Source organism: Diadema setosum, chromosome 5, assembly GCF_964275005.1.
Source record: "Diadema setosum chromosome 5, eeDiaSeto1, whole genome shotgun sequence".
In the NCBI taxonomy this organism is placed as follows: domain Eukaryota; kingdom Metazoa; phylum Echinodermata; class Echinoidea; order Diadematoida; family Diadematidae; genus Diadema; species Diadema setosum.
In genome coordinates, this window is record NC_092689.1 from 26,841,948 (window position 1) to 26,869,693 (window position 27,746).

General features: G+C 36.8%; 1 protein-coding gene across 1 annotated transcript; it reads left to right on the forward strand.

Moving 5' to 3' along the window:
* Positions 1-430: 430 nt before the first annotated feature.
* On the forward strand, positions 431-27,542 carry LOC140229237 (bifunctional 3'-5' exonuclease/ATP-dependent helicase WRN-like). The gene is made up of 28 exons (XM_072309515.1): positions 431-955; positions 1,293-1,422; positions 3,131-3,206; positions 4,132-4,199; positions 5,528-5,636; positions 6,521-6,595; positions 7,562-7,644; positions 8,608-8,714; positions 9,529-9,635; positions 10,087-10,167; positions 10,886-10,968; positions 11,858-11,949; positions 12,673-12,745; positions 13,570-13,678; positions 14,522-14,623; positions 15,490-15,570; positions 16,028-16,172; positions 16,902-16,957; positions 17,487-17,518; positions 18,326-18,474; positions 19,274-19,462; positions 20,730-20,842; positions 21,529-21,694; positions 23,716-23,835; positions 24,525-24,621; positions 25,316-25,381; positions 26,031-26,197; positions 26,688-27,542. The coding sequence occupies exons 1-28, from the start codon at positions 551-553 to the stop codon at positions 27,081-27,083; spliced, it is 3,477 nt and encodes a 1,158-aa protein (XP_072165616.1). The 5' UTR covers positions 431-550; the 3' UTR covers positions 27,084-27,542.
* The last annotated feature ends 204 nt before the right edge of the window (positions 27,543-27,746 follow it).

A 27,746-nucleotide genomic window follows, 5' to 3' on the forward strand; every position in this document is an offset into this window, starting at 1 on the left:
ATTAATGAAGATTTACATTAGATGAATTTGAGGTGACATAAAATGATATAAAGTATCAAAACTCGAAGCGATTGCAATGCGATCGCTGAACTCTCTTTGTGTTGTGGGTCATGACGGTACAACCCTGTCGCTATTATACAGCGACTGGGCTGTGTATTGTTAACTCAGCCTCTGTGTACGGTACCTGTGGCACACACTTCCAGACCAGTAGTTTGTTCTGTCTAGACTATGCTATTCATTAAGTATAATTCAGTTATTTGTGTAAATTTAAAATGTTTGGTGCTTTTCACTTTCAATTACACTGGAATTTGTAAAATTGTTGTAGAGCAGTCAAAGTTAAGCAAAAACTTGGGAAAGCAGTTCCTATACCTCAGAATATTGTCAAATCTTCAATATCTGCTCTCACTTCTGCCCACACAGCCAGCTCCTCACCAATCTACAACTTAAGGACAACAGAACACGGTCATTCTAACGTGGAATCCCTGTGCATGCCTCCAAGCACCCATACGGCTTTCCATGAATTGAGACGGGGATGACTAAAAATTAGAAAATGGCTGCAGGCGGGCTTGTCAACCAGTTGTCCTCTTTACAACGACTCACACACACGACTCTAGAGACGGTTGACTACCAGACCAATGTGTTGGGAATCTCTGCTAATTGTCTCAGCAAAGGGTCTGAGCTGGCCAAAGCTGCACTGACTGCCATCAGGAACCTTCAAGCACTCCTGAACGAAAATGAACAGCACGCTCACAACCAGAGTCTGGAAGCCATTGAGTCTCTGGACGGGAATGAAGATGAAAAGGAAGAGGAGGAGGAGGATTCAAGAACAAGAACAGATGTGATGAGTGGGGAAGATGTGAATGAAGTGGGTGCCAAGAACTCCAGACATGACACCTCAGAAGACATGTTTGATGAGTTTGAAGATGAAGAAGATATGGACCCAAGCATGCTAGAAGTAAGATTTAAGCCCAATGAACTCTTTCATGTTCTGCATATTTAATAGGTACTTCATTATCCATGAATAAACTGTTTTTTGGATCAAAAAAGAAAATAAAAACCCACAAGTGTACATGTAATTTCACTCAAGGTTCAGAGGTAACAATAGTCAATAAGGCTATTTAGTCAATTGCAAATATGAGATGCAAGGAAACTTTATGTCCAAATTCTAGTGAAATCTTCTTTTAAAAATCATCTGAAGATTTGGGCATCAATGTCTTAAAGTCTACTCTTCCTTTTGAGATATGAAGTTGAGATTAATTCCTAATGCCTGCCATTGTTGTCCACCTTTGCAGGAAATTGATGCTTTGTGTGATGCAGCTGCTAACAAATCCAACGATGATGTAGAAGATGAAGAGAAACCAGACGCTTCATCATCGGCAGATTCCCAAGTCACCAGCAACAAAGATGATGATGACGAAATTGGTAAAGGTTTTAGTTACAGGTTGCCCTCAGTCCCACTGTGTGTAAATCCTCATGGGTTTAGCAATTGGCTGACTGCAGATATGGTTTATCATCACTTTAACTCACTTCAGATCAGTTCCTCTTCATATTGTATTGCCTTTCAAGCAAAATTTGACCTTTAGAGAAAACAGAGATTTTTGGGTTTTAGGGGGAATTCACCCCCAATGTATTATATGCATGCAATGAATGCAGAAATATTAATAGTACACATCAGTGAACTTTGCAGAAAATCAGACAAGTCATTCAAAAGTTATGATTTTTTTTTTAAATTTTGGCTAAATCCATACAGTACCATCATTGCTGGACAAGAAGACCACAACAATTTATGATACCAGAGTAGGGAAACGATACTGTAAATTGTTGTCCACCTTTGCAGGAAATTGATGCTTTGTGTGATGCAGCTGCATGCATTTCAGTTTTGCGGATTCTGGTAGAGCCAAGATGTTTTAAATTAAAAGACGCGCAGAAGTTCTTGTCTGCACTATATGAATTGAATGCCACTGGCAATTTGCGAAAATTTTATGCCGCGAAATAGGCTGTCAACTCCATTTTTCATAAATTTCATGCTGTGAATATTCGTAGTTTTACAGTATACTGTATACGCTATAATTTTCGTGTGCATAAATTTTCGCGAATTGCCGCTGTCACACATTTTCGCGAGTGGTTAAATTTGGGATTGGGGGACCAGAGAAAATATGAAGTGGCAAACAAAGTGTGAATTTTCAACTTACTAGCAAATAAGAATGATGCTAGTTATACACTGCATGAAAAAAACTTACCAAACTCTGCGAACTAGTAAGATAGAATTTAACATTTTTGAAGTGGTTAAGTCCATTTAAAACTCAATTACTAGTAAATCGCGCTAGATTTCTGATGAGTGGTACGAGGGGTACGAGTGAATTCAGCGGCAACCAGCTGGAGTGTAAGCCCCGGCCCCTAAAGGGGACATACTTGTGAAGACGTAGCGGCATGCAAACGCAAGATGCATGTAATCAAGGGTGACACACTGCGCGTGTGTAACGTTGTGGTGCAATAAAAAAGTAATAGGGCCTACTAGTAAGTTTTCTACCCCCTTGCGATAATGGATTGGCTCTCTATTCGTAAGTAAGTAGACGTAAACAAGCTTATATAGCCAGTACGGTCTGTTCAGTAAGCTGTGGCATGGTATACTAGTACTGAAATGTTGGTATCATCAAGGCAAGGGATTCATTTTGGAAGGTAATATTTTCGCGTGTTGTTAATTTCGCGAATAGCTCCCGACTCGCGAAATTCACGAAAATAAACCCCCCGCGAAATATTTAGCATATACAGTAACAAAAATGTATAGGAGGAGAATTTAACATATTTTCATATTTATAGGGCAATGAAAGAGCACTTGACTTACCACTTTCAAGATGCAGGTGAGATGTTATTACCCTTAACATATATGTCAGTAACGAGTCAAAAGAATGTCTACTTTTTGTTAAAAATCTAGATTTTGTGAAATTCTCTCTATTTCGTAATTCTCTAATTGTTGATGAGAAAAATGAATTTCTTTTTTCATATGTTTTCATATATTGAGCAATATGTTAAAAGTTGCAGGCATTTATCATTTATTCTTTCCTTCTTTTTTTTGTGGTTTTTTTTCTATTCTTTTTTTTTTTTTGTTATTCATCTTTTATCTTAATAGATCCATCAGTGCCCCCTCCAGAAGCCAAGCACATTGATGTCCTGAAGAAGTCATTTGGTCATTCTGCTTTTAGGCCGTGAGTAAACTATATTTGTTTCTCTCAAAAATATTTTGTTTGATACATATGTTTGATACTGTAAAACGAGGAATGTTTGTGTGTGTTTTCATTTCGCGAATTTCGCGAGAGCCAAAATTCGCGAAATTAAAATGCATGCAAAAGTTCTTGTCTACACTATATTCATGCATTCAAAAAGGCAACTCGCGAAAATTTCATGCCACAAAAAAGGCTGTCGTCTCCGATTCGCGAAAATTTCATGCTGCGAAAATATCGTGTTTTACAGTACATTTCCTCTTGTTTTCAGCTGTGTCTTAGTATACAAAGTGGCCTGTTGGAACTTTAATTGGGATTTGTTCAGCCATCAAGGTAAATTACACAGTTCATACTGTAGACATCTTGATGAAATTATGCCATTAATGTGCTATCTGAAGAACCAAAGAAATGGATATGAGAAGAAGCAATAAAAGTTTGCTATTTGGTTGCTGTGATAAGATATCAGTCCACCATTAGAATTACGCTATGTACATGTGTATTGTGTGTAAGCTGTTAATGACATAGTTTTGGGTTCAAAGTTTATTTCAGAAGTTTTACATTACTTGCTTTCATGCTCTTTGCTAGTCCACTGTCTGGACTGCCTTTAAATCATAGTGCATATCATGCATTGCAAGGTACATATACATGCAATTACTGTTGCTGAGGGCATGTAGTATTAGGTGAACCCGAAGACATTTTTCTTGGGTGACATGATTTATGGGGATATCATGTTGCGTGGGCTATAGCACAATCAGTGAGTCTAGCATTCAGTGAGTTGCAGCTGACAAAAAGCAGCCAGAATCTTGACTAGCCCCTTTTCTCATGCATCAACAATTGACAGACTAGAGTATCTTTTCTGAGTGCATGTCGCAATCACTTTGTTTGTTTGTTTGTCTGTTTGTTTTGGCAGGATGCAATGGAAGATCATCCACTCCATTCTACAGGAAAGAAGGGATCAGTGTGTTGTCATGGCAACAGGTCAGTAATGATAAATGTCAAGTATTTATGATTATACTAATGTGTGTTGCTGAGGGCATAGCATAAAGGAGTTATAAGCTTTTGTGCTGTGCTTGAGCTGATTTTATATGGGCTCAGAGGATGCATTGAACCCTCTATGGACCACCATCTGAGAAGGCTGTGGTGCTTGTACACAAACAAATTGGTATTGATACTGGCAGTGTTAAAATGCTTATGAGCAAACTACCATGAGAGTGACAGTCCTACAGTGTAAGTCTGCTGCAAAGGATCAGACAGTGAGGGTATTCAAGTGCCTTGCCTAAGAGGCAAAAACTTCTGTTGCTAGGTGGACCTGATCCAGGAACCTCACAGTGGAGAGTCTGTGATCTTATCCACTGAGCCAAAAAGGATTTTCATGGTCATCCATTCTCATTTCCAAAAAAAAAAAATTGAGATGAAGACAATGATGTGTGTTCTACCCCTTTCATCATTTGATGCATCACGCGTTACCCCGGGATACCACGTTGTGTAGCACCACCTCATGTCCACTCGAGGACAGCTGCAGAGAAATGCCTGCACTGTGTGTGCGTGTACATAGTCATTCCCATGCCACTGAATGGTATACTATGCATGCATGGTATGCTGTGCTAGCAATAGCGTGTGCTTCAGTGCAGTGCAGTGCAGTGTAGTGCAGTGCAGTGGCTAGCGCGCGCTAGCTCCAGCACCAAAATAATTTCCCACTTTTTGGCACCCAGGGTACAACCTTGAAAAAAAAAAATAATTCAACAAAATGGCTGATTTTTATTTGGTACCCCGGGATACCATTTATTTCATCATTTATTGTTAGGTAAGAATCCAGTCTTTCCCATATTTAGTTTTAAGATTAAAATTTCATACTCGAAATTTCATTGTCTCTTTCACTGTACTTTGATAATTTTCACGTAATCATCTACAAACTCCTGCATATCTAGCATATTGTCACTGGGGCGACAAGACCTCATATTTTCAAAATATCAAATGTTCAGGAGAGCAAAAAAAATATGGCAGCCAAAGCACCTTATCAAATGGGATTGCCTTTCCTTTGATAATCCATGGTGGCTTCATTTTGGGGGTAAGATAGCTAGGATTTGGACAGGACATCACTTGAATGGATTATCTTACCATTAGTAAAAAAAAAAAAAAAAAAAAAAAAAAAAAAAAAAAAAAAAAAAAGAGGTAATTTTCACAAAAAATTGAGATATTAAGAGTGAGTACAAGGTCTTGTCACCCCAGTGACGATTTGTGAATCTGCTAATTTTATCCCTTACTTCTCTTCTCAACACCTCATCCATTGCATTACCTCGTCCCAGGGTATGGTAAGAGTTTGTGCTACCAGTATCCTGCTGTGTTTACCGGTGGTGTCAGTGTGGTCATCTCACCTCTGATATCACTCATGGAGGACCAGGTCCAAGCTCTCAAGTGAGTGCAGAGTGAAGTTTAAATGCCAGTACGGTGTCATTTTTTAATTGCAAATTGCCTTGAGGTAGTACACACGTACTAGTACGTTGTAGAGGCATGACAGAACTTGAATGGACAATTTGGTTGATCACAATAAAAACCATCTCAGCAGCATTTTATTTCAAAAGAAACATGTGTCTGGTTTGGACTAACAGAACAATTAAAAGTTTTCATCTACATATCATGTTTCTTACTTTAACTCCACCTTGGTTCAGCGAAATATATAAATACTTGATGAATATTCCAAAGATTTTGTATGCTAAAATTTGATAACAGGCACACATGGGTGTATTGTCAATTACTATGAAATTTTTACAATACCTGGAAATAAATATGTGGTGAGAATATCATTTTAACTTGGTTTTACCACTGTTTTTTTAAGATAAAAAGCCAAGCATTGTGTGCTTTTTTTTTTTCCTAATGGTTTGCAACAAATAAATGCAAGCATAAAAGTGCAAAACTGGACCTGAGAGTTAGTGTTAGTAATGATTGGAGGCTGCAAATGATACTTCTTATATTTTATAGATGTGTATATCAATACTGTAGTTTGCATAGCTTTGTAACAAGTTTCTTGTTCCTTACTGTTAGTTATGATTCATCCAGATAAAATGTGAAGTTTAACAAAATGCTCTCAGCTAGCTTTATATTTTTGTCCATATGGTACAAATGAATATGAATGTAGAAGATACTCAATCAAGTGCCCAAGATGTACATTGTAAGTAATTAATGAGGGTTAGCATGTTTACCGAAAACACATGAAAGAAAACAAATAGTGTCATGACAATTGAATATCATGGTCACATATTTAATGAATGTCACTATTATTTGTTGTGTCCTGTTTACAGAATATCAAACATCAAGGCATGCTATCTTGGGTCTGCTCAGAAAGATACAATTACTGTCAAGCGACGGATGATGCAGTAAGTCCACATCAGACAAGTCTTGTGAGGAAAATCTTACCGATCTTTTCAACGTGTTAAGACCTACGTGTTGTAGTCAGATGCATATTGTCATTGCTGTAGTGACAGTGCAACCTTGCTTTGCTAACCATGTTAAAATCACAATTCTGCTGAATAATCCTACATCTAATTGTTCTGTAATTTGCATTTTTCCATGCAGGTAGAAGGTATTTGTTAAGATTGTTGTTCAAAAATATATAAACCTTTCAGTTAACTCTGACCAAGGTACACTTATTGTTTATATGATACTGTAGGATATAGACGCCGGTCTTAAAAGAGTGGGGCACTGGAGATTACCATTCTATCACAGTAAGGAATAGGAAAACAATCATGTGTCCTAAAAAGTAAACATAGTTCTCAGACGGGCTCAAAATTCATCTTCCACCATTTGGAATTTGTTTGCAAGATATGGAAAGGGTCTACCAAGAAAACTCTCAGGCTGATGTGATTTGCTGTGATACTGAGTATTTTCACATCAAAAGTGTAAAATAATTTTGATCGTGGTTCACAGCTTTTATTCCTGAAGTGCCCTCCCTGTTCAGAAGTGGGTAGGTAGAGCTGGGTAGGTTGTGCGATTATCGATTCTGCCCCAGCAGTAGTATTATCCAACAAGCTGCATGCAATTCACTGCGGAATTTGTACAGAAGATGGATACTGCTATGGCCCAATTTGTAGTTGATTATAAAAAATTCTGTAGCAACCACAATTGAATATGCTCCGAGATTTCAGTACTGTCAGTGTACCTTTTTGGCTAATATTTCACATCTTCATCACCATCCAACTGAAATTGAGTAATCAATGCATTATTTCACACCTTTTTTATGCATACATGTGCATTTTACAGCAAAAATTGATGTTTTCCGCAGGCATATTAGGACTATGTTTTTAGCTTTAATTGTGATATTTGTGTTTATCTTTGTTATGCAGAGGAGAGTACCGGGTGGTGTACATGACACCAGAGTTTGTTTCTGTAGCATCAGACCTTCTTGAGGATCTCCAGAGGAAAGTGGGTAAGGAGTTTGAGATGCAGGAATGAAACTTCAGGAGTATAACTGTGCACTCCAGGTTTGACGAACAGGGCTATGACGAAATTTCAGATACAAGAAAGTAAAAATTCAGGTCTTAGAATTATTGCCTATATATCTTTATATATTTTTGTTGATCTACAACGAAATTTCAATATAACTAAAGAAAACTGCTGTCCCCAAGGACTTTGTTATTACGGGAGTGGCCTGTAGTAGTGACTGTCTCTGTTGTTAGTGGGGACAATATTATTTGGCAAAGTCATGTTGAGAACATGATACTCATTTTGTCGTATTAACAGATGGAAACTAATTTGCAAATAGTTATGCTGCATTTCAGGGATATTGGTATGTTTTCATGTCATGATTTAGCCAATCATATCCAATGTTTGCTGTGTCAAATAAGCAAGTGGCCATGCATTTTGTTTAATAGAAAGAGAACCGTTCAATTTCATCATTTAATAGTTGTAATCAAATGTATGGCTGGTATCAGATGCATAGCTGGCCTAAAAATGTCTTAAATTATCAAATTTCTGTGCATTTTCATACTTTGCAACATTGTGTATCAGTATTCAAACTTTTGCTCAGAATCTAATATGACGTAGGAATTGTTACGTTGAGAATAATTACGTACCATTGCTTATTTCTTCTATGTTAAAATCTCATTTTCACAATATTTTGAAAATTGCTGTCATGCAATGAGAATATTCCCAGTGGTTCATCTGAATTTACAGCTTGCATGTCAGATGTGACCTGGACCCCATGTCATAGAAAGTTACTACAATAGCACTTGCTGTAATGGCAATTGTCATGGTAACAACAAAAATCCAGCTTCCTGATTGGCTGTTGCCATGGCAAGTTGCTATTCCAGCAAGAGTTGCCATCCTAACATTTCATGAGACAGTGCCCAGATTTCATGACCATGGCAATTGTTCAACTGATTTACCACAGGCATCACGCTGGTAGCTATTGACGAGGCTCACTGTGTGTCACAGTGGGGTCATGACTTCAGATCAGCATACAGAACTCTGGGCAACCTGAAAGATGTGCTTCCACAGGTCAGTTGGCCATCACACCTTTATATGTTTGACCTCTGAGGTGACCTTGTCAGTCATTTCATTGGCATTCAGTTAATCACTCTAAAAAGAAGAGGATGGAAAATGGTATGAAAAAATGTGGAAAATCAATTTGACAAACATTCGAGAGAATGAGAGCAGCAAAGTAATATGAAGGCCCTTGCAATATGATAGGAATTCAGAGGATTACATGGTCCATATTCACTGAATCTCAAAACATCATTGCAACATTGATGTTATTGATTATTATTGTTTTTCTGCTGTAGCAATTTAATATCTTTCAGTGTGAATTGTGAGAAACATTCTTTTTTTCTTTTTTTTTCGCAGAATGTATAAATATGTCTGTATGAAAAATGCCTAATTTTGTAATGATTATTGACAAATGTTATTCTTTGCTATCTATGTATCATTCCTTCAAACGCATGTCGAATCTATATTTTTTTGTACATTCTGTTGAAAGAAGTGAAAATAAAACCTTTGAATTGAATTGAAAAATTGAATTGAATTGTAAGGAAACATAGTGTACATGAGACCCAGAAATCAGTTAGGTGTGTTGCTCCATTTTACTTGGTGAACAATTTTTTTTTTTTTAAGTTTGTGTTCAGTGTGTTCACAACATTTCTTCAGACATCTTGGTTTCTGAACAAGTTCTTCATGTAGCTGACTGGTTTTCGCCCATAAAGATGAATGAAAACAAATTCATGTTCATGACACCAGTGGAGATGCAACACACTCTCACCTGTGCATCATTTGTGTATTGTTTGAAATGATTGCAGCGGTTTTCTGTTCTCTACAGGTCCCCTTTCTTGCTCTGACTGCCACGGCAACGCCAGTGGTGCAGAGAGACATCTGCAAATCTCTTCGGCTGAGAAAACCTCTCGTCACCTGTACCAGCTTTGACCGGTAAGCACTATCATCAGTGTAGTAGATCCTATTGTGATTGACTTTGCCCTACCAACTTGTAATTGTAATGATTGTGTTTCTGTGTTTTGTATTTGAGTATGTGAAGTTGATTTGTTCTATGTAATTTCATTGTACATTTTGTTTTGCCGTTCATGGCATTGTATGTATACATGTAGGTGCAAATGTAAGATATTCTTTGCTAACCTAAAAGACCATGACTTGGGGCACATTTATACAAAATGTCCTCATGCTTCTGAAATGACAAAGTTTGATCCTACCAATCCAACACAGTCATGATTAATTCTTGCAGCTTTCTTTCCGTGAAAACTACTTTTAATTGTTTGTTTGTTTTACAGTCTGTATATTGCTAATCTCTTTTTGCTTGTCAAACTGCTGACTGTTTGAGAGAAAGACATGCCAACTTGAGGTTTCGTATCTCCTTCCTGTACAGGCCAAATCTATTCTTGGAGGTCCAACTCAAGACCGGTGATGTGCAGAGTGACCTCTCAAAGATGCTGTGTGAAACCAAGAAGTGAGTTGTTGTCAATTTTATTTTCAGCGTTGATGTACCCAGCAGAAGGTACGGCAAGATGCATTTCAGTGAGATAAGTCACATTAGGGCCCTGTTTGCATATTATATATACATTGTATTTTAGATCAAACTTAAAAATCACATGTAACTTGCCCTTCAACTTGTCAGTCAGAAGCTTACATGCTGAATTTCCATTCAGTTTAATATTTGATTTCATAAATATTTCCTTTCGTGCAACTTGGCTCAGACTTGGTATCACTTTTTGCTAGCAGTGTATCATTAGAATGGTGAATCACACTCTTTTTAAAAAGAGTTTGAAAATGTTGAAATATTTTCAAAATTTGTCTAAAGTTATGCTTTGAAACAAGATCAAAAAGGTAAGATGATCGCAACAATGTATTTACTGTGACATAACAATAATCGTATTTTCATACCCCAATCCATGAGAGAAGTCATCATTTTTCAGTAATGATTTGTGCCGTAATGACAGTTAAGTCCAAGCAACATTGACTGCTTTATCTTGAATGTGCATTGATATATCTGATTTAGATGTATCCAGTAGGTAGGAATGCTGTGTTAACACTACAGGCTGTAGCTAGTAGGACTAACACCGTATGATTTACTCCCGCAATTTTGTTTCCTGGTGCATGTCATGTTTCTTCCGTATGATCTGGAAGTATTGCTTGAGTGGTGATTACCATGCTGTGTTTCTCTTCAGGTTTCACTGTGAATTTGACGGTCCTACTATCATTTACTGTCCCACTAAGAAGGCAACAGAAAGTGTCGGCAGTAGCCTCAAAAGTAAGATAGATTGTTCTCACAGCTTTACCCTCGTCTTCCTTGTTTTTGTTTTTGTTTTGCATTTTACCTTATTGCCAGCACTTTATCAGTATAGTTCTTATAACTTGATGTTACACTATAGAAGCCATTGTGGTTCCTAAAATTGGGTTTAATAATTTGCAAAAGGAAATCAGTTGCTTAAGTTAAGAGGGCATGGATGGACCTGGAAATGATAGTATGCATCATGATTGTTTTAGAAGTTTTCTTTTCCAGCCAGTGTCTCATTGATTGAAATGTTATTAGGACCAGCAGAATGACATACTCTGAATAACTACTGGATGCACTGATTTCAAAGGCTAGCATAATCATAATTAAAAGAGCAAAAGTAGAATAGATTTGATTAGTGTGCATTTGTAACCCAGTAAAATGAAATGACATATTTTTTGTTATACAAAGGCAAACTTGAAGGCTGGCTTTGTATATACAGAACTGATTTAGTGGAAATCCTTTGAAACTGCAATCAGAAATAAAAAGAGTACAAATTATTAAATCTCTGTAAACATTTCCACAGATGAGGTACGACAAGAGTTTCATACGCACTCTCGGGTTACCATACAATCATAGAAATAAGCTATCCAAATCCGCTATTGGTTTATTTCAAATCGGCTTTTGTTTCACAATTTCATATTGAATGTCAATGTACATCTATATCTTGAGCTTTGTTGGTAGTTACCGTAATATATGCACATTAACCTGTTACGGAGGAGCTGATTTTGGCATAGCACACAATTACCATAGACACCTACCCGAGTATACTTGGATTAAGTCTTCAACGTGTGAAAAGAAATTTATCTCCTTGAATGTATTGTGCCACTAGCTTCATCAGAATTTTCTGTTTCCATGTTGACAGATATTGGGGTGAAGGCAGATATATACCATGCTGGAATGGACTCGGAGAGGAGAAAGATCAACCATCACAAGTTTGTGAGGGACGAATTACAGGTGATTCCTCTTGAATCTTGGGATACTTTTTCAAGGTTCTTTTCAGACTATATGGCTTCACTGTGTTTTCTGATGCCAGGAAGTCTTCTCAACACAGAAAATATTCAAATCCACCAGGAAAACATGCATTGTTTGCACACACTTTCCTGCATGTACCTATAGGGTTCAGCACAAATATTAAGTACTGTAAAACGAGGAATGTTCACGTGCATTTGAATTTCATGAATTTCGCGAGCGCCAAGATTCACAAAATTAACATGCATGCGAAATTTCTTGTTTACACTATACGCATTGAACGCCAGTGGCAATTCGCGAAAATTTCGTGCCACGAAAAAGGCCGTCGGCTCCAATTCGCGAAAATTTCGTGCCGCGAATATATCATGTTTTGCAGTAACAAGGACAAGTCAACATACAGATCATGTGATTAATGATAGCTCTGATTATCAATGCGTTATATTGTTGAAATAACCATGTTTTTCTTAGCCCTACCATTCAATTAATACCTTTTTTTAATCAGCATAAAAGTAATGGAGTGGATACTGAACTTTTGTCTGATTTTTTTTTCTTTTATTCATTAACAGATGACGCTGATAATCATTGGTGTACATTTGGATTTGTTTTCATTATGTGCAAATTTGTCCAGTGTTTGATGGACTTTTGAGTGCAGTTATTGTGAAGAATATTATGAAGTGACTACCTGCATCATCTCTTCCTGCTTTGCAGTGCATAGTGGCGACTGTTGCGTTTGGTATGGGAATAGACAAGCCTGATGTGAGAAATGTCATCCATTACGGAGGTGAGGGCATTGACCTGAGTTCTTAAGATCATTAGTGTATGACAACTGTCTCTTGGCAAACACAGGTAGCCAGTCTACATGCAAGCTATTGAATGCTAGTAATAAGGAATAGTCCCATTTGGCATCTGAAAATTATGTAATCAGGTATTAATGAGTATGAGGTGTACAGAAGAATTTTTTTTTTTTTTGGGGGGGGGGTAAGTTTGTAATTATTCAAATTCAAATTCAAATTCAAAGGAAATTTTATTTCCAGTAACACATGTTTGTTGTTATACAGTGTATTACAACAAAAGATGTGTATAATATGGAATTAATTGTTCAAAATAATTGCGTTGATGAAAAAGAGAGACCCAGGTAAAAAGACAAGCTTGTATTATAAGACTGTGGACCCACGAAAGAAATGGGCACTTTATATTGCTTCATTTCAAGAAGCCTGGTGTGGAGTTTTAGATGGCAATTTCATTTGTCTTTTCCTTCAAATTGTCTTTCTCTTCATGAAAAGAAGTTTGTTCACATTGTCCAAAAGCAGTTGCCCCTCTTTTCTGCAATACTGTACTACATTTAGAAACACATATTCATATTTTCGCATTTGCATTTACAAATTAGACCTTTCATAATTGGACCACTATCTTTACATTACATGAAAGTAGGACGAGCTATATAAAATAGAAATGAACTGTTCCCTGTATCAGCATGTAAGGCTTGTGCAGATAAACTTTATCTTTGTCATTGGTGTGAATTTACCTTCAAGTGATGGGTATTAACTATTCATTTGCTATTTAGATACATGCTTTAAACAATTTCTCTTGACTTGATATTTTTAGCTCCAAAAGATATCGAGTCCTACTACCAGGAGATTGGGAGAGCTGGCCGGGATGGGTTGCCTAGCAACTGCTTTGCCTTCTATAGCAGGGGAGACTTTGCTCTCAACAGGTAAACCCATGCACTCTAATACTCTATCATTTCTAAATGTTTAATGGTATGTATGAAATCCAACACTAGTGCACACCTTGCTGTATGTTTTCACCCATTGCTTTATTGGGAGCAGATGGGTTATTCAAGGCAACAACGATGTATGGCTGCATTTATCAACTCTTCCATGATTGAAACACTTTTGCAAACCCCATTCAGATCACATTTCTCATGTTATGCCATTTATCAACTCTGTCCCTAGTCGATTTGGAGGCCTTGTCACTGCATACCTCCATAGCCCAGTTTGACCTGAGGAGCAGAGATGTGTAGTTGGCGGTGGTTGGCGTGGTCAGGTCCGAGCTAAAAACATGTTTGAAAACAACTTTGCATTTATCAACTTTGCAGAAACACATTTCTGGCTCAAATGCATTTGTGATCACACTTTTTTTAGTGTTTCAGAGACATGTTTCTAACCCCATAATCAAATCAGCTTTGTATTTATCCACTGTCCGAAACTCCCTCAAAGTTGTTTGGAAACCTTAATTCTGCACCAGAAGTGAGTTGATAAATGTACCCTATCTCTCAGAGATATGCATTGATATCACAACTCTTCCATTGGAATTCAGTGAAAAGGGGTAATATAGGAATTTTCTAAAGGTGAAAGTCTGTTCTGCTGTTAAAGTCTAATTCTTTTCACTGTCGGATGGCTGTAAGTTTTTGGCAATATAAATGATTTGAATTAAGTAGAATGTTTTGAACATCAAGTTAAAGACGGGTGCTGGCAAAAGATTGTGTACGTTACCATTAAGATTTACACAGAATTTTCTCTTTAGAGTGTCTGATTAATCTTGTTTTGTATTATAGGTTCTTCCTCAAAGATATCAAGAGTGCAGAGTTCCAGGAACACAAGGCAAAGATGATCGGCAAGATTGAAGACTACCTCCTTACTACTGAGTGTCGAAGGAAGTATGTCAATGATCTTGAACACTGACATATTAGTTTTGATAGGATGCATTATTATTTTCTATTTACTTGTCAAGAGGTCATCATTTCCAGTATTCACTTCTTATTTATAACTGTGCCTTATGAACTGCAGAAGTTTAAAGTTCTTATTCATTGTGAGAATATATCTAACATTCACATTTTTCTATCCCAGTTTGTGTTATAATCATAATAATAATCATGATGATGATGATACTAATAATAATAATAATAATAATAATGACAATAATAATAATAATAATAATGATAATAATGATAATAATAATAATAATAATGATAATAATAATAATAATAATGATAATAATGATAATAATTATAATTATAATTATAATTATAATTATAATTATGATTATAATTATAATTATGATTATAATTATAACAATTATAATATAATGATCTCTTTGGAAAATTCAGCTTTGACACTTTTTTTTGTCAGTGTGTTCACTTATCTAACAAACCTCTGCATTATCTACTAAAGTCATTCACAGCCAATAAGTGACAGCAGCACAAATAGTAGTGATATTACTTCTGTAGATCCTCTTAGTTTAGAAAGGAATTAGCTTATTGACTTTTGATTCATATGAAATATTGCATGTGGTAAAACTGAAGAATTGCTGGTTTGAATATGACTCAACTGTGCTGCTTTCAGTTTTCAATGTGTAGAAAACATTCACTGTGTTTTCATTATCCCTAAATACTTCTAATGCAGTATTGTTGTGTGACCATGATGTAAGGAAATTCTAATGTATAGATAGACAGTCTGGACTCTACCTTATTTATCATTGTTGCGATTTTGCTGTATTTTGTTTTCATTTTGTCTTTATTTTTAGAGCTGTTTTGGCACATTTCCAAGGTAGTGCCAAAAGTGTCTTAACAGGAAGTAGGGACTGCTGTGACAACTGCAGAAGCAAGTAAGTCCAGAATTGCACTTGAAGGAACATTTAGAAGTTGCCTGAAACTCTGCTGAAAGTGTAGAATTCTAAGAACAGGTTTACCGTGAAATGCCCAGGATTTTTTTTCTGTCAAAGCATACACAAATCTGTTATGAGAACTTGTCATACAAGATTGTAAATTCAATCATACAACCATGAAGTATAGTGTTGTTTAATATTAAATATTATGTAATTGAATGGCATGTATTTCATTTGTATGTGAACAATTCTTTGAAAATGATTAGTTTTAGACAGTAAAATGTGAGGACTACAATGTGTCATCACGTTGTTGGTAGGTGTAGAAGTTCTAATAATAGGTACATTTTGAATTCATACTCTACAACGGAAGATAATCAACTTTAGTAAATATCTGTAGGGATAGTCAAAGCCATGTAAATACCACTTTACATCAGCTTTTCTGTCACATTTGCTCTAGGCTGGAGAGGAAAGGGCGTCCAGGTGAAGAGGATGAGCGCAGTGAGAAAGACTTCTCCAAAGAACTCCTCCTTCTACTGTCGGCCATTGATGCCTTGGGAGGCCGCTTTGGCCTCACTGTCCCTATCATGTTCCTGAGAGGATCGGTGAGTGTTTTGTGAATTTCATTCCCACTTTTATATGCACACACTTGAACAAAGGCATTCTCCTCTCCACACAGACACAAATACACACACATACACAATGACACATACACACAGGCACACTTGTAATTATACACTCACATGATAGGGGGAAAAAGTGTGTGATTATGCAGGACTTGACACTAACTTTCTTCTCTTGTGGCCCATTTAGGCCTCTGATAATTACAATAATAATGATGATGATGATGATGATGATGATGGCGATGACGATGATAATAATAATTGCATTTATATGGCACTTTATATGGGCGTTACTAAGCTCGAGTTAAAAGCTTTGAATTTAAAATGTAGTGACCAGAAATGAAAGGAGATATAGAGATGGAGATTAAATTTAGATATTAGGTGTCCGATTGAGCCACCAGAAGATAGCCTTTTTGGAGTTTTGTGGCCTGACATCAATTGTTGGTGGCCCTGTTTAACCCATTATACATTCATTTGAAAAACTCATGATTCTCAATATATTGTGCACAAGAGATGTGATGTACTGTCTTCCTAAAAATGTCACATATTGATCATGACCATGACTTTTTTGTTTTGTTTTTTTTTTTCAATTTGTACTGTTACAGACTTAGAGCTATTCATTGGCAGTATGAAAAAAAAAGAAGAAGCTTTCGTTAAAAGCTGTGGACAGAGAAGAGATTCCTGTTTTACTTGTGTGCTTTTTTCCAACAGTCAAATCAACGTCTCCCCAGACGTTATGCCAGCCACAAGGATTTTGGGAAAGGAAAGTGAGTAATCTTCCATTACATTCTATTCTTTTCTATTCTTAGCTTTGTATGCTAAACTATGCCATGAGAACACCACTATGAACACATGCTCTTCCATACAAGATCACTGTCAGAGCTGCCTTATTTTAAAACACTGACATTTGAGTGAGTTTCACAATAGGCGCTCACATACTACCAGTATATTTCATTTTCCTCCATTGTAGAAAATTTACTAAGCACTTTATCAAGTTCAAAGTTAATACCCAAGTGTTTCAGTGCTGTTACAGATATATACATCAAGACCTGTCTAGAATGACCACACTTTATGTCTCCCTTTGCTAGCTGCTATAGACAGGTTTGACTGTATATCACTCTACTGTCATTTGAGGGAGTAAATACAATGATATGCTTTGAATCCCTCATCTTGAATTGCCATGTCTTTCCAAAGTCGGTGATAATAGTGGGTGCATTCTATCCCTGTGTAGCTGAAGAAACAAAGGTGTGGACTCTTTCATCACATTCATGACCTGATTTTGTTTCCTTCTCACAGGGACAAATCAGAAAAATGGTGGAAAGCTTTCGGTAAGTCTTTAATCCCCACTTAACCCTATTCTGTGTGCTTGGATACATAATGTCACAGGTCTTGGATTAATTTCAAATTTTCCTGTTGGAGACGGGTGCTTTCTTCACTTTGTGGTTTTCGGCACCACATGTCTTTGTTTTTGCATGAATTTTTTTCTTGGTTTGGCGCAAATTAGGAAAAAAAGGAGCAAATTTATTTTAGAATCATTTTGGTAATAAGATGCATTCGCAAATGAGTCACAAGTGTTCTCTTGCTTTTGACGATGAAACTGAGCACTATTTTCCTATAGGTTGATTTTGACTTATTCTTTCGAAAAACATTCAGCCCTTGTTTTTAAAAGACTGGTAGCACCTATCAAATTGTAAATAAAACTTCTGTGCCAACAAGTGAAATCTGCACATCTGATACAGAGAAACAATTTAGTTGTAACATCAATGTGAATTATGTGTTAGTATTACCTTTATTACCATCTAGCACCAGGTCTTCAGACCAGAAGACCCTGATGGTACTACGGACAAGAAGAGAGTGTCATTGATATCAGTCTGTGTTAGTGGAACCATTTCTTTGTCTTCTGTTTGTAAAATCATTTAAAAAAAAGGGAAAAAAAGCTGCAGTGCGCTTCTGTTGTAACGGACATGGTTATGTAACAAAATCTTGTTGCAATGAAGTTAAAGTTCAGATCCCCAAATCATCATCTATATATCTTTATTAGATTGTTTGGCTATAACAAAATTTCAGTATAACAAAAGAAAACTGCCGATCTGGAGGACTTTGTTATAATGGGAGTTGCCTGTATTGTCTTTCAGCCCACCAGGTTGTGATCAAGGGCTTGCTGGCCGAGAGGCAGGTGGTAGGAGGGTTCGGACAGACTGTGGAGCTGTCTAGGGAGGGGACAAGATGGCTGGTAGCCGCTGAGGAAGGGAGAAACTCGCCCTTCGTGATCACACCCAACCAGGTATAGAAATAACTCTCACACACATTTACTCTCCACTTTAGGCTTCAAAATATTTTCTCTGTGAAGGAAAAATAGTATATAGAAAATCACAATGATAGAAATTGAAGCAGCAGATCTCAAAAGTTTGAGCAAATTCTGATGAACATTGTGATGGTTATAGCAGGTTGAATTGAATGTCAACAAATTATCTTGCAATTTGTCCAACAGCAGTATGGGGGAAAAAAAACTGATTTCTGCACATCACTGTGACCTTACTATTATGGAGCATTTCGGCATTTCACAAAAAGATAAAAATAAGATTTTTGAGGACATGGTACAAATATGATGATGTAATAATATGATATGATGAAAGACATGTCATGCATAACCAATGTACAAGGGTACGCATCAGTGTCTCAGATAGTGTAGTAATGCATAGACTATATCTTGAATTCTGGTCTCTTTGGTTTATTTGTTTGTTATTTGACTCATGAGTTCAGAGTAAATGGTTAAAAATCTTTAATTTGTTCATGATATCAGTAGACATAGAAACATTTTAGCAAAAAATTGTGTTGCTACTCAAATTAAAAAATGGCAATGTTAGTAGAGGAGGTTTGGGGAAGTTGCTATTTCACAGTGACAACTTTGTCAGTGCCCCTTTATTTGTATCTTGGTGTCTTTTCATATGTGATGTTAATATCGTAAATGTATGTGTGTTCTCTGAGTACTTCACAACTATACTCCTCCCTGAATAGCTGAACTTTGGAAATGGCTTGATGCGATGGTATAATTCATGACATTATTCGTCTTCGCTCCAAAGGAGCTGCAGGCAGCCACAACGGAGAGGGTGAAACCCACAATCTTACCACAGATTGTACCCCAGATCTTACCCAGGGTGAAGGTGGCCGGCTGGAACCAAGCAGCCCAGACCGGCGCTGGGACGAGGGCTGGCGGGGAGGATGTCATCGCTACGCAGCAGCCGGTGGACCCCAAGGAACAAGAGATGCAGGTGAGTGGTATTTTAAACCTTTCAGTACCACCTGGCATAGGAAAACCCCTTAGACTTGTACACACTGTCCAAAGTCCCAGGCGTGGAATGGGTTAAGTAAGAGGGTATTAAGAAGGAGACAGACAAATGCAGAGACTCTTGTATCAGTAAAGCTGGTGCTATGTGGACATGATATAGGTAAGATAGAGATGAAATCCCACAGTCATTCACATTTCAGGATCAGTTTCATTTATTAGAGGCACGAAAATAGTGAGGTACTGTAAAAGTTGTTATTTTCGCGAATGAGGAGATCACAGACATTTTTGCAAGATGATGTTTTCGCAATCTGACATAGAGGCAATTGTATTAAGTGCACTAATGCCTGTTCATTCGCAATATTTTCACGTGTTGGTAAGTTTTCAGCCCAACAGTGATGCACGATATTTGTGAGAATGAAACCTTTGCGAAAATAACAGCTTTTACAGTAGACTTATTGGAGACATGGATTTCCATTTGCAAGATAAAGCTGGCAGTCAAGAGATTGATGATTAATATTTCAAACTTTTGATGCTATTTTACTTTGACATTGCAAAAGCTTTGGACATTTCTTGAAAATTCAAACATGGCAGACACTGATATCCGTATGTCATTTCCAAGAAGATAGAGGGAATGGAGATACCTATGCTGCGATGAAAACTTCCAAACTTCAGCAAGTTGCTCTAAGCAAGGTTTCCTGAGATATATACTTGTTTACACCACTGATATCACACAAACTGCTACCTGTCCTGAAATTTGCATGTTGCATGATGTATAGGATGTCCATTTGATGGCATCATTTTCAAGTGAATGTACCATAATACAGCCATATCAACCACAAATAAACTTAGCATGCATTTGCTTACACTTGTTTGCTGTATATTTCTTATCATCTGTCAGTTCCCATGTAGTTAATGTGTTACTGCAACGCTTCACACTGGCACTGCTCCAACGGTCCCTGACTAGTAAAAATCATTTTTGGACCAGTAACTTTTTCAGGAATGGACCAGTAAAAAATTGAACAACTGGGTACCTACCGTCCAATAGACAGGTCGGACCAGTCAAAAAAATGGGTTGATATGCAGCCCTGGTTACTGGCGTCATTTCCTGTGAATTTAGCACTGCATAAGATCATCAGTGAATACAGTAATTTTTAGTGTTTTAATAATGATTTCAGTATGAATTTAACATCTCCCTGTATCACTTCTCAGTGCTCATCTTCTTTCCCTCTGAACTACTCGAACATCGGCAGGGTAAGCTGTACTCTGAGCTGATGAAGCGCCGTAACCAGCTGGCATCAGAGCTAGGAGCAGCACCCTACATGGTCGCCAACAACAAAAACCTCTTGGATCTGGCAGTAATTAGGTAATCATGGTGAATCTCAAATATATGTCAGCTTCAGTACCTGTGTTTGGTGTGTATCTTTTCCCCCACCCCAATATAGTTAGCAAATTATTAAAGGGTGAAGTGTGAATATCTTTTCATCTGTTGTCTTTTTCCATCTGTGAATTGGATACTTGACATCCCTAATAGAAAAAAAAAGAAGGAATCCTCAATGAATCAAGTCAGAGGCCATTTCTATATTTTGAAAGCCCTCATGAAAAATATAATGAAATAATGGCACTTTAAAGCAAGAAGAATTTCAATTCTATGGAAAAGCAATGTGATGTGCTTAGAAATGTCAGTATTAAGCACTATATAAGTTGTAATTATTATTATTGTTATTATTGTTGTTGTTGTTGTTGCTATTATTATTATTATTGTTATTATTATTATTATTATTATTATTATTATTATTATTATTATTATTATTATTATTATTATTGTTACTATTACTATTATTATTATTATTATTATTATTATTATTATTATTATTATTATTATTATTATTATTATTATTATTATTATTATTATTATTATTATTATATGCAGTGCAGCAGTGCATTAGGTAAAACAAAGATTAGAAATAAAGTGAAAATCAACTCTAATCACATGTAATGAAAAGATGAATCGAACTGAAACTGAAATGATGATACATTTGATTTTTACAGACCGGCAAGCATCAAGGCCATGCTGAGAATTGACGGCTTTGCCCAGGCCAGGGTGGAAAAGTTTGGGGAGAAGTTCATAGCAGCCATCCAGGAGTTCTGCTCAGAGAACAATGTTACGATGGACAACTTTCCAGCATCTGCCCCATCGAGCATCAGTGACAGAGCGGTAAGAAACTCTCTAGCTGCAAGAAACACACTGTGTCGTGGACTTGAAGCATTTTATTCATTGGTAGTTGTGCTTGCTTTTTGAAGGAACACTGCGATGTACTGAAAAAGTGAAAAATTTTTCGCATTTCGCATGACCAGAAACCAGCGCAAAAGTAAAACCATTCTAAAATTTTTGCATGTTATTATGTTCTACAAATGGATGTCTGGATTCTGTGGAATTAAAACACATGAAATTCACCTGATGCAGCCGAGCATGAAAATTAATCGCCCTTGCGAAAATATCCAATTTTACTGTATCCTGACCAGCATTTGACCAGCAAATAAGTATCTAAAATGGTGCTGTGAGACTAAAAAACATTCCCTCCAAAAAACAAATAGATAAATAAATAGTTGCTTACATGGAAAAGTTGTCTAATTCAACCACTTATTGTTCCCCTTTCTCCTCTCTTGCTACAAGATATAGATATATACACACTATTAAGGTGAAAGCTTTTAGACCCATTTCTGCAAGTTTATAGTTCAGGCCAGTAAAATGCTAAATTCATCTGGTGCTTTTCATGTACAGTTTTGCCTTTCCTCGTAGGAATGTTTGCTTCAGTTATATAAGGCTTGTTTTATTAATTCAGTATTTTTCGACAAATTTTGTGGGGACATACACATGTTTATTTGACTTGTAAGCGTTTAGGTCCAAGTGTTGCTTTTCTCTTTAAAATTTGGTTTATATACTATTCATTCAAGAAAGGTTGTATCAGGTGTTTTTATGCCTCCGCCACGAAGTGGTGCCGGAGGCATTATGTTTTCGGGTTGTCCGTCCGTCCGTCCGTCCTTCCGTCCGTCCTTCCGTCCGTCCGTCCGTAATGAATTTTGTGGACAGGGTAACTATCAAAACCTTTTGAGGTATCCTAATGAAACTTGGCATGTATGTGTATTAGGGGGTGAAGTTGTGCCTATCAACTTTTGGGTGCACATGCTCAAGGTCAAAGGTCAAAAGGTCAAGGTCAAATGCTTAAAATTTCACTTTTTCCCCCATATCTATGCAATGCCTGAAGATATTTTCTTGAAACTTAGTGTATACATGTATTACCCAAGTAAGATTCTCTGGTAAAAGTTTGGGGTCATGAGGTCAAAAGGTCAAAGGTCAAAAGGTCAAGTAAAATGTTAATATTTCACTTTTTTCTCTCTATCTTGGAAATTGTTCAAGGTATCTTTATGGAACAAAGTATATATGCATGTACTGACTGGCCATGGTTATCTAGGGAATTTGGGGTTCGTGGGGTCAAAGGTCAGGGGTCAAAGGTCAAGGGCAATACTTCAAAATGTTACTATTTTCCTTACATTTATGCAATGCCAGCAGGATTATTTTTTTAAAACTTGATGTATGCATGTATAACCCACTAGATATTCTCTGGGATTTTTTTTTTCCAAGAAGGTCAAAGGTCAAAAGGTCAAAGATCAAGTGAAAGTGCTGAACTTACTTCTTTCTCCATATCTCGGAAGTGGCTCAAGTTATCTTTAAACTTAGTACATATTTATGTATGTTCTGCCTGACAGATGAAAATGATAACAATTTACTGTTCAATACAGAAATTGCACTTTTACTCCATACCTTGAAAATCTCTCAAGTGTGTAAACTTATGAAAGGGTCAAAGTCGAAGTTAAAGTTCTTAAATCCCCAAATACATGCTCTCCTATTCATCCAATTAAACATAGGTCAAGGAAGGTGAACATTTGATACATTTGTGACAAACATGTCATTTTGATATTTTGCCAATTTTGTGAAAATGTAATCACACATTGTCCACATGTACTATAGACCTATTAGGAGAATCATGCATTATGGCGGAGGCATACCAGTCGCCATAGCGACATTTCTAGTTAATTCATTCATTGTTTTCTAACACAGTTTTGTGGGAACATGATTTTTTTGACCTATCAGCATTTAGATATTAGTTTTGGTTTTCTCCGTTCGATTTATTTTATATACTTGTTATGACAGGCATACATTTTATCCTTTAACAGGAATCTTCAACGAGTAATGGATCTGTTGGCTGTTCATTCCAGCGCAGTGCCAATGTCGGCAAGATATCAGAGACTGTGAGAGAGAGTTACAATCTCTTCCATGAGCAAGGAATGACACTTGTGAGTATGTTGTTTGGTTTGCATTTTATGTCATCGTGCAAAGCCAGTGCAGTAGTTTCAAATACAAGTTGTTATAATACATGTTCCACAAGAATGGAGCAGATGTAAGTTATTGTCTGCATTGTATTCATACATATGTGTCCGTTTGACTAATTGTCTGTCTGTTGCAGTCTTTCCATGTGTTCTGTAAAGAGTAAAATTTGTTGCATCTTTTGAACTTACCACAACTGGCAATATTACCTTTTTAACAGATCATGCCGTAATGTGCACTGATGAAATCAGCAAGAATAATGAATAATATTTTTTGCAGGCTTAGCCTGTGCATTCTTTTTCTGCCTTTGTCTCCCTATCTTCATTTATTTATTCTTTTCTATCAAAAGACTTCCAGATACAAGATATCAATTCTAGATGAGCTGGTTGGACATCAAAAGGATATTTAATGACATTTACTTGCCTTATAGAGTGTATTCTACTGTCTTTTCATCTGAGTTAGTCAGTGACCTGTGCTGAACCAATAATTGAAGTCTCACAGTCTACCTCAAGCCTTCAATTAATCAAATCACTCAACATCATTTTAAGTCGATTGTTCATGTAACAAACTCCCAATATAGAGGCATTACTCTTCACTGCTATGCCCAAAGCTTATCTTGATTGTTGAGTTGAGTTGTTCGTCTTGATGATGTCTCTAGGAACAAGTGGCCAATGCCCGAGGGCTCAAAGTGTCTACAGTTGGGAGCCATCTTGCAGCAGCCATCCAAGCTGGATATCCTGTCAACTTTGCAAGAGGTTTGTCCCACCCTACCAGTGCCCATGTAAAACACTGTTTCATTTCTGGTTTTGTTTGTCTGTTTGCATGGTTGGTTGTTAGTTGGTTTCAATTGTCAGCTACGGATATGTTTCATGTTTCATCTTGTTGCAAAATATGTAGCGTTACTTAAAAAAAATGTCACTCTGCTTTGGCAACTTAAGATTTTTGTCGAAGAAGCATAGAAGAAACATTTATATTGAAGAGCAATGTATGGTGCTGCTGCATATTTTAGTCAAATGATTTGATGATGTGACAGTTTTAGTTTGTCTTTACATATGTTCTTGCATCACAAAAGCCACCATTCTTTTCGTAGCTGTATTTCCACAACTGAGGAAGTGCAAGGAAACAGCATTTTTTTTTTTTTTTAAATGTAGTTTGCATTCAATATTTGCTTTGTTTATTGTGCTCTATGTCATGGACTGAAATTTACGATGTAAGTTGCATGTCTGTGTTGAAAAATTACAGATTGATCAAAGAGAAAATGCTATGAGGAAAAAAGAATCTTTTTAAAAATATCATAACAGCTTGTGATAATGAATATTGTTTCAGAGAGGTACTTACATAAATGAAAAACTAAAAAAAAAAAAAAACATTTTGCTGTGGAACCTTGCTGCAATGATTCTCTTGATGACATTAAGAGGAATTTCTGTCACTCTTTGTCTCTGTATGTAGCCGGCATCTCCCCAGCCATGCAGAAAGAAATTGAGTCAGTCATCAGAGCCCCACCCATTAATTCTGGTGAGTTGGTAGCTTGACTTGATTTAGTCTATAGAGGGCAGCATGCTGTTTGGAGGCTGACCTCTTCATAGTCTCTTTTTTTTCTGTTGATCTGATATTACTTTGTATAGAGATATTGCTACATAAAGCAAGATAAGTGCGTTAAAATCTTCAAGAAAATTTTATCTTTTAGAGTGCAACAAAACGTTAGCTCTAGTACATTGCTTTTTATGTGTTATGTCTTTTTATTTTATTCAATGAAAGTTATGGTAATGTTGAAACTTTATGAAGCATTGCAAAATTTTTCAAGGAGGTATTAAAAGTTATGAAAATGATATTAATGATGATTATAACAATGATAATCATATCAGTGGTAATTGTAATGAAATCAATAATGGTAATAGTAGTCTTGATGATAATGATAATGATAATTATAATAAAAGTAATAATGATAATGATGATGATTATATCAATAGTAAAGAGAGCAATATGATAAAAGGATAACATTTTAAGAGAAATCTTGTTATTGGTATATGATTTAGTACTGAATTTTAGTCACCACAACGCTTGAAATAAAGCAGACAGAATTTGATGTGCAAAGATTTTCTACCAGATTTATATTTTTCACCCCAGCTACTAATATATTACGTATCCTTCAAATTCCTTCTAGATATCAGTAAACTCAACCCCATCAAGGAATTGCTACCACAGTATGACTACCACCACATCAAGCTTGTCATTGCAATACTCCAGATGCAGTATGGGATGCCTGTCAAGGTGCCTGTTGCCGATGGCAACACATCATCCTCTCCACCACCATCATCATCATATTCACAGGTGCGGTCATCTGTACCAACCACACAGCTGAAGACTTTTTGCTTTAAATACTGTACACGCCAAATATTTCACGAGGTTTTTATTTTCGCGAATTTCGCGAGTCAGGTTCTGTTCGCGAATTTAAAGACTCAAAAATATTGACTCTGATCCCGATATGAATGTGGAGTACACGTATACATTTCTCCGTTCAGTACTGTATTCCACAATCACGAAATTAACCACTCACGAAATTGTCGTGAAGTCCTCATTTGCAAAAATTTAGACTCGCTAAATATATGGCGTATACAGTGGTCTACCATGATTTAATTAAGATCCATTACTTCTTTTAGAATGCTTTAAACCAGTGCCACGTCACTGTTTTTCTATTTTCCTCTTCTATATAGCTCAATAAAATGGTATACTAGTACACTTTTTGTAGTTGGGATCTAAGAGGTATGTGAACAAGTATTAATGGCGATATTTGAATATTTTCCTCCATTCATTCAATCAGTCTCAAGCTAACATCACTCACAGTCCCAGTCCGAGATCGTGGCCTCCTGCCAGCTCCCCACCGTCATCGTCATCATCTTCATCATCATCGTCATTGACTTCATCTACCTCCTCAAAACCGAGCCAGCTCCCCAAGCAGAAGAGCATTCCCGCCTACACCTCACAGACCAGGCCCGCCGAGATCAAACGCAGCCGCACGATGCCGGAGCTCACAGGCGCCGACCTGCCGCCCAAGGGAGGAGCGCCCTCCCCCGCGAGGCAGGAGCATTCCAGCACAAAGCGCAAGCTGCCGTCGTGGATGGGAGGATCGGCCATCAAGAAAGGGAGGAACGACGGAGGGAGCCCCCACGAGGCCCATAAGAGAAAATTCAAAGGGAACTCATTATTCAGAAAATGAAATGTGCAATGGAGATGTGGAGATGCAAGGATACTGAACTATGCATGAATGTTTGAAGAGGTAACTATTTTGTTTGTTATGATCTCATTTCAAGGGCAACCTTTTGTACCATGGCAATTATATTGTAAGTTATCGCATGACATTCATGTCCAGTGGAGGTCTTGTATATGTCAGTTCTACACTTTGTCATATGAATGGTACCTTAGAGGAAGTGTTGATAGTTGCCATTATCAATCATGTGTAATGAACTTTGGGTTATAACCTTGCAGTAATTTATGTTTGTAGGAAACATTTTCATTCAGTTTGAGAGGAGACCTCACCGCTGTAAGTTCATGTTTCACTTTTGTGTCTCAAATGTAGACACTTTTTCGATATACATCAATGATATGTCATAGTTTCAGTTGCATCAAGTTTCAATGACACTCTAATTACCAGTGATAATTCATTCAATCTAAACCACAAGTGATTATGATGATGATCATAAGTGACAGAGACCATAATATGTACCTGAAATGAGCAGTAATAGTAATGTTTTTTCCCCTGACATCATTACTGTGGTAACCACAGCCATGAAAGTGGTGCTGGTTTGTCTTTCTCTTCTTCGTTTCACTTTTTGCCCTTTTCTTTTGTTTGTCTGTTTGTTTGGTTGTTGTTGTTTAGGTT

What these genes read in the sequence shown, in the direction of transcription:
- LOC140229237 (XM_072309515.1), top strand. Translation starts at nt 551, where the DNA reads ATGGCTGCAGGCGGGCTTGTCAACCAGTTGTCCTCTTTACAACGACTC. An exon ending in GTGTGTTGTCATGGCAACAG is followed by an intron (nt 4,200 to 5,527) that starts GTCAGTAATGAT and finishes ACCTCGTCCCAG; the next exon opens with GGTATGGTAAGAGTTTGTGC. An exon ending in TCATGTTCCTGAGAGGATCG is followed by an intron (nt 16,173 to 16,901) that starts GTGAGTGTTTTG and finishes TTTTTCCAACAG; the next exon opens with TCAAATCAACGTCTCCCCAG.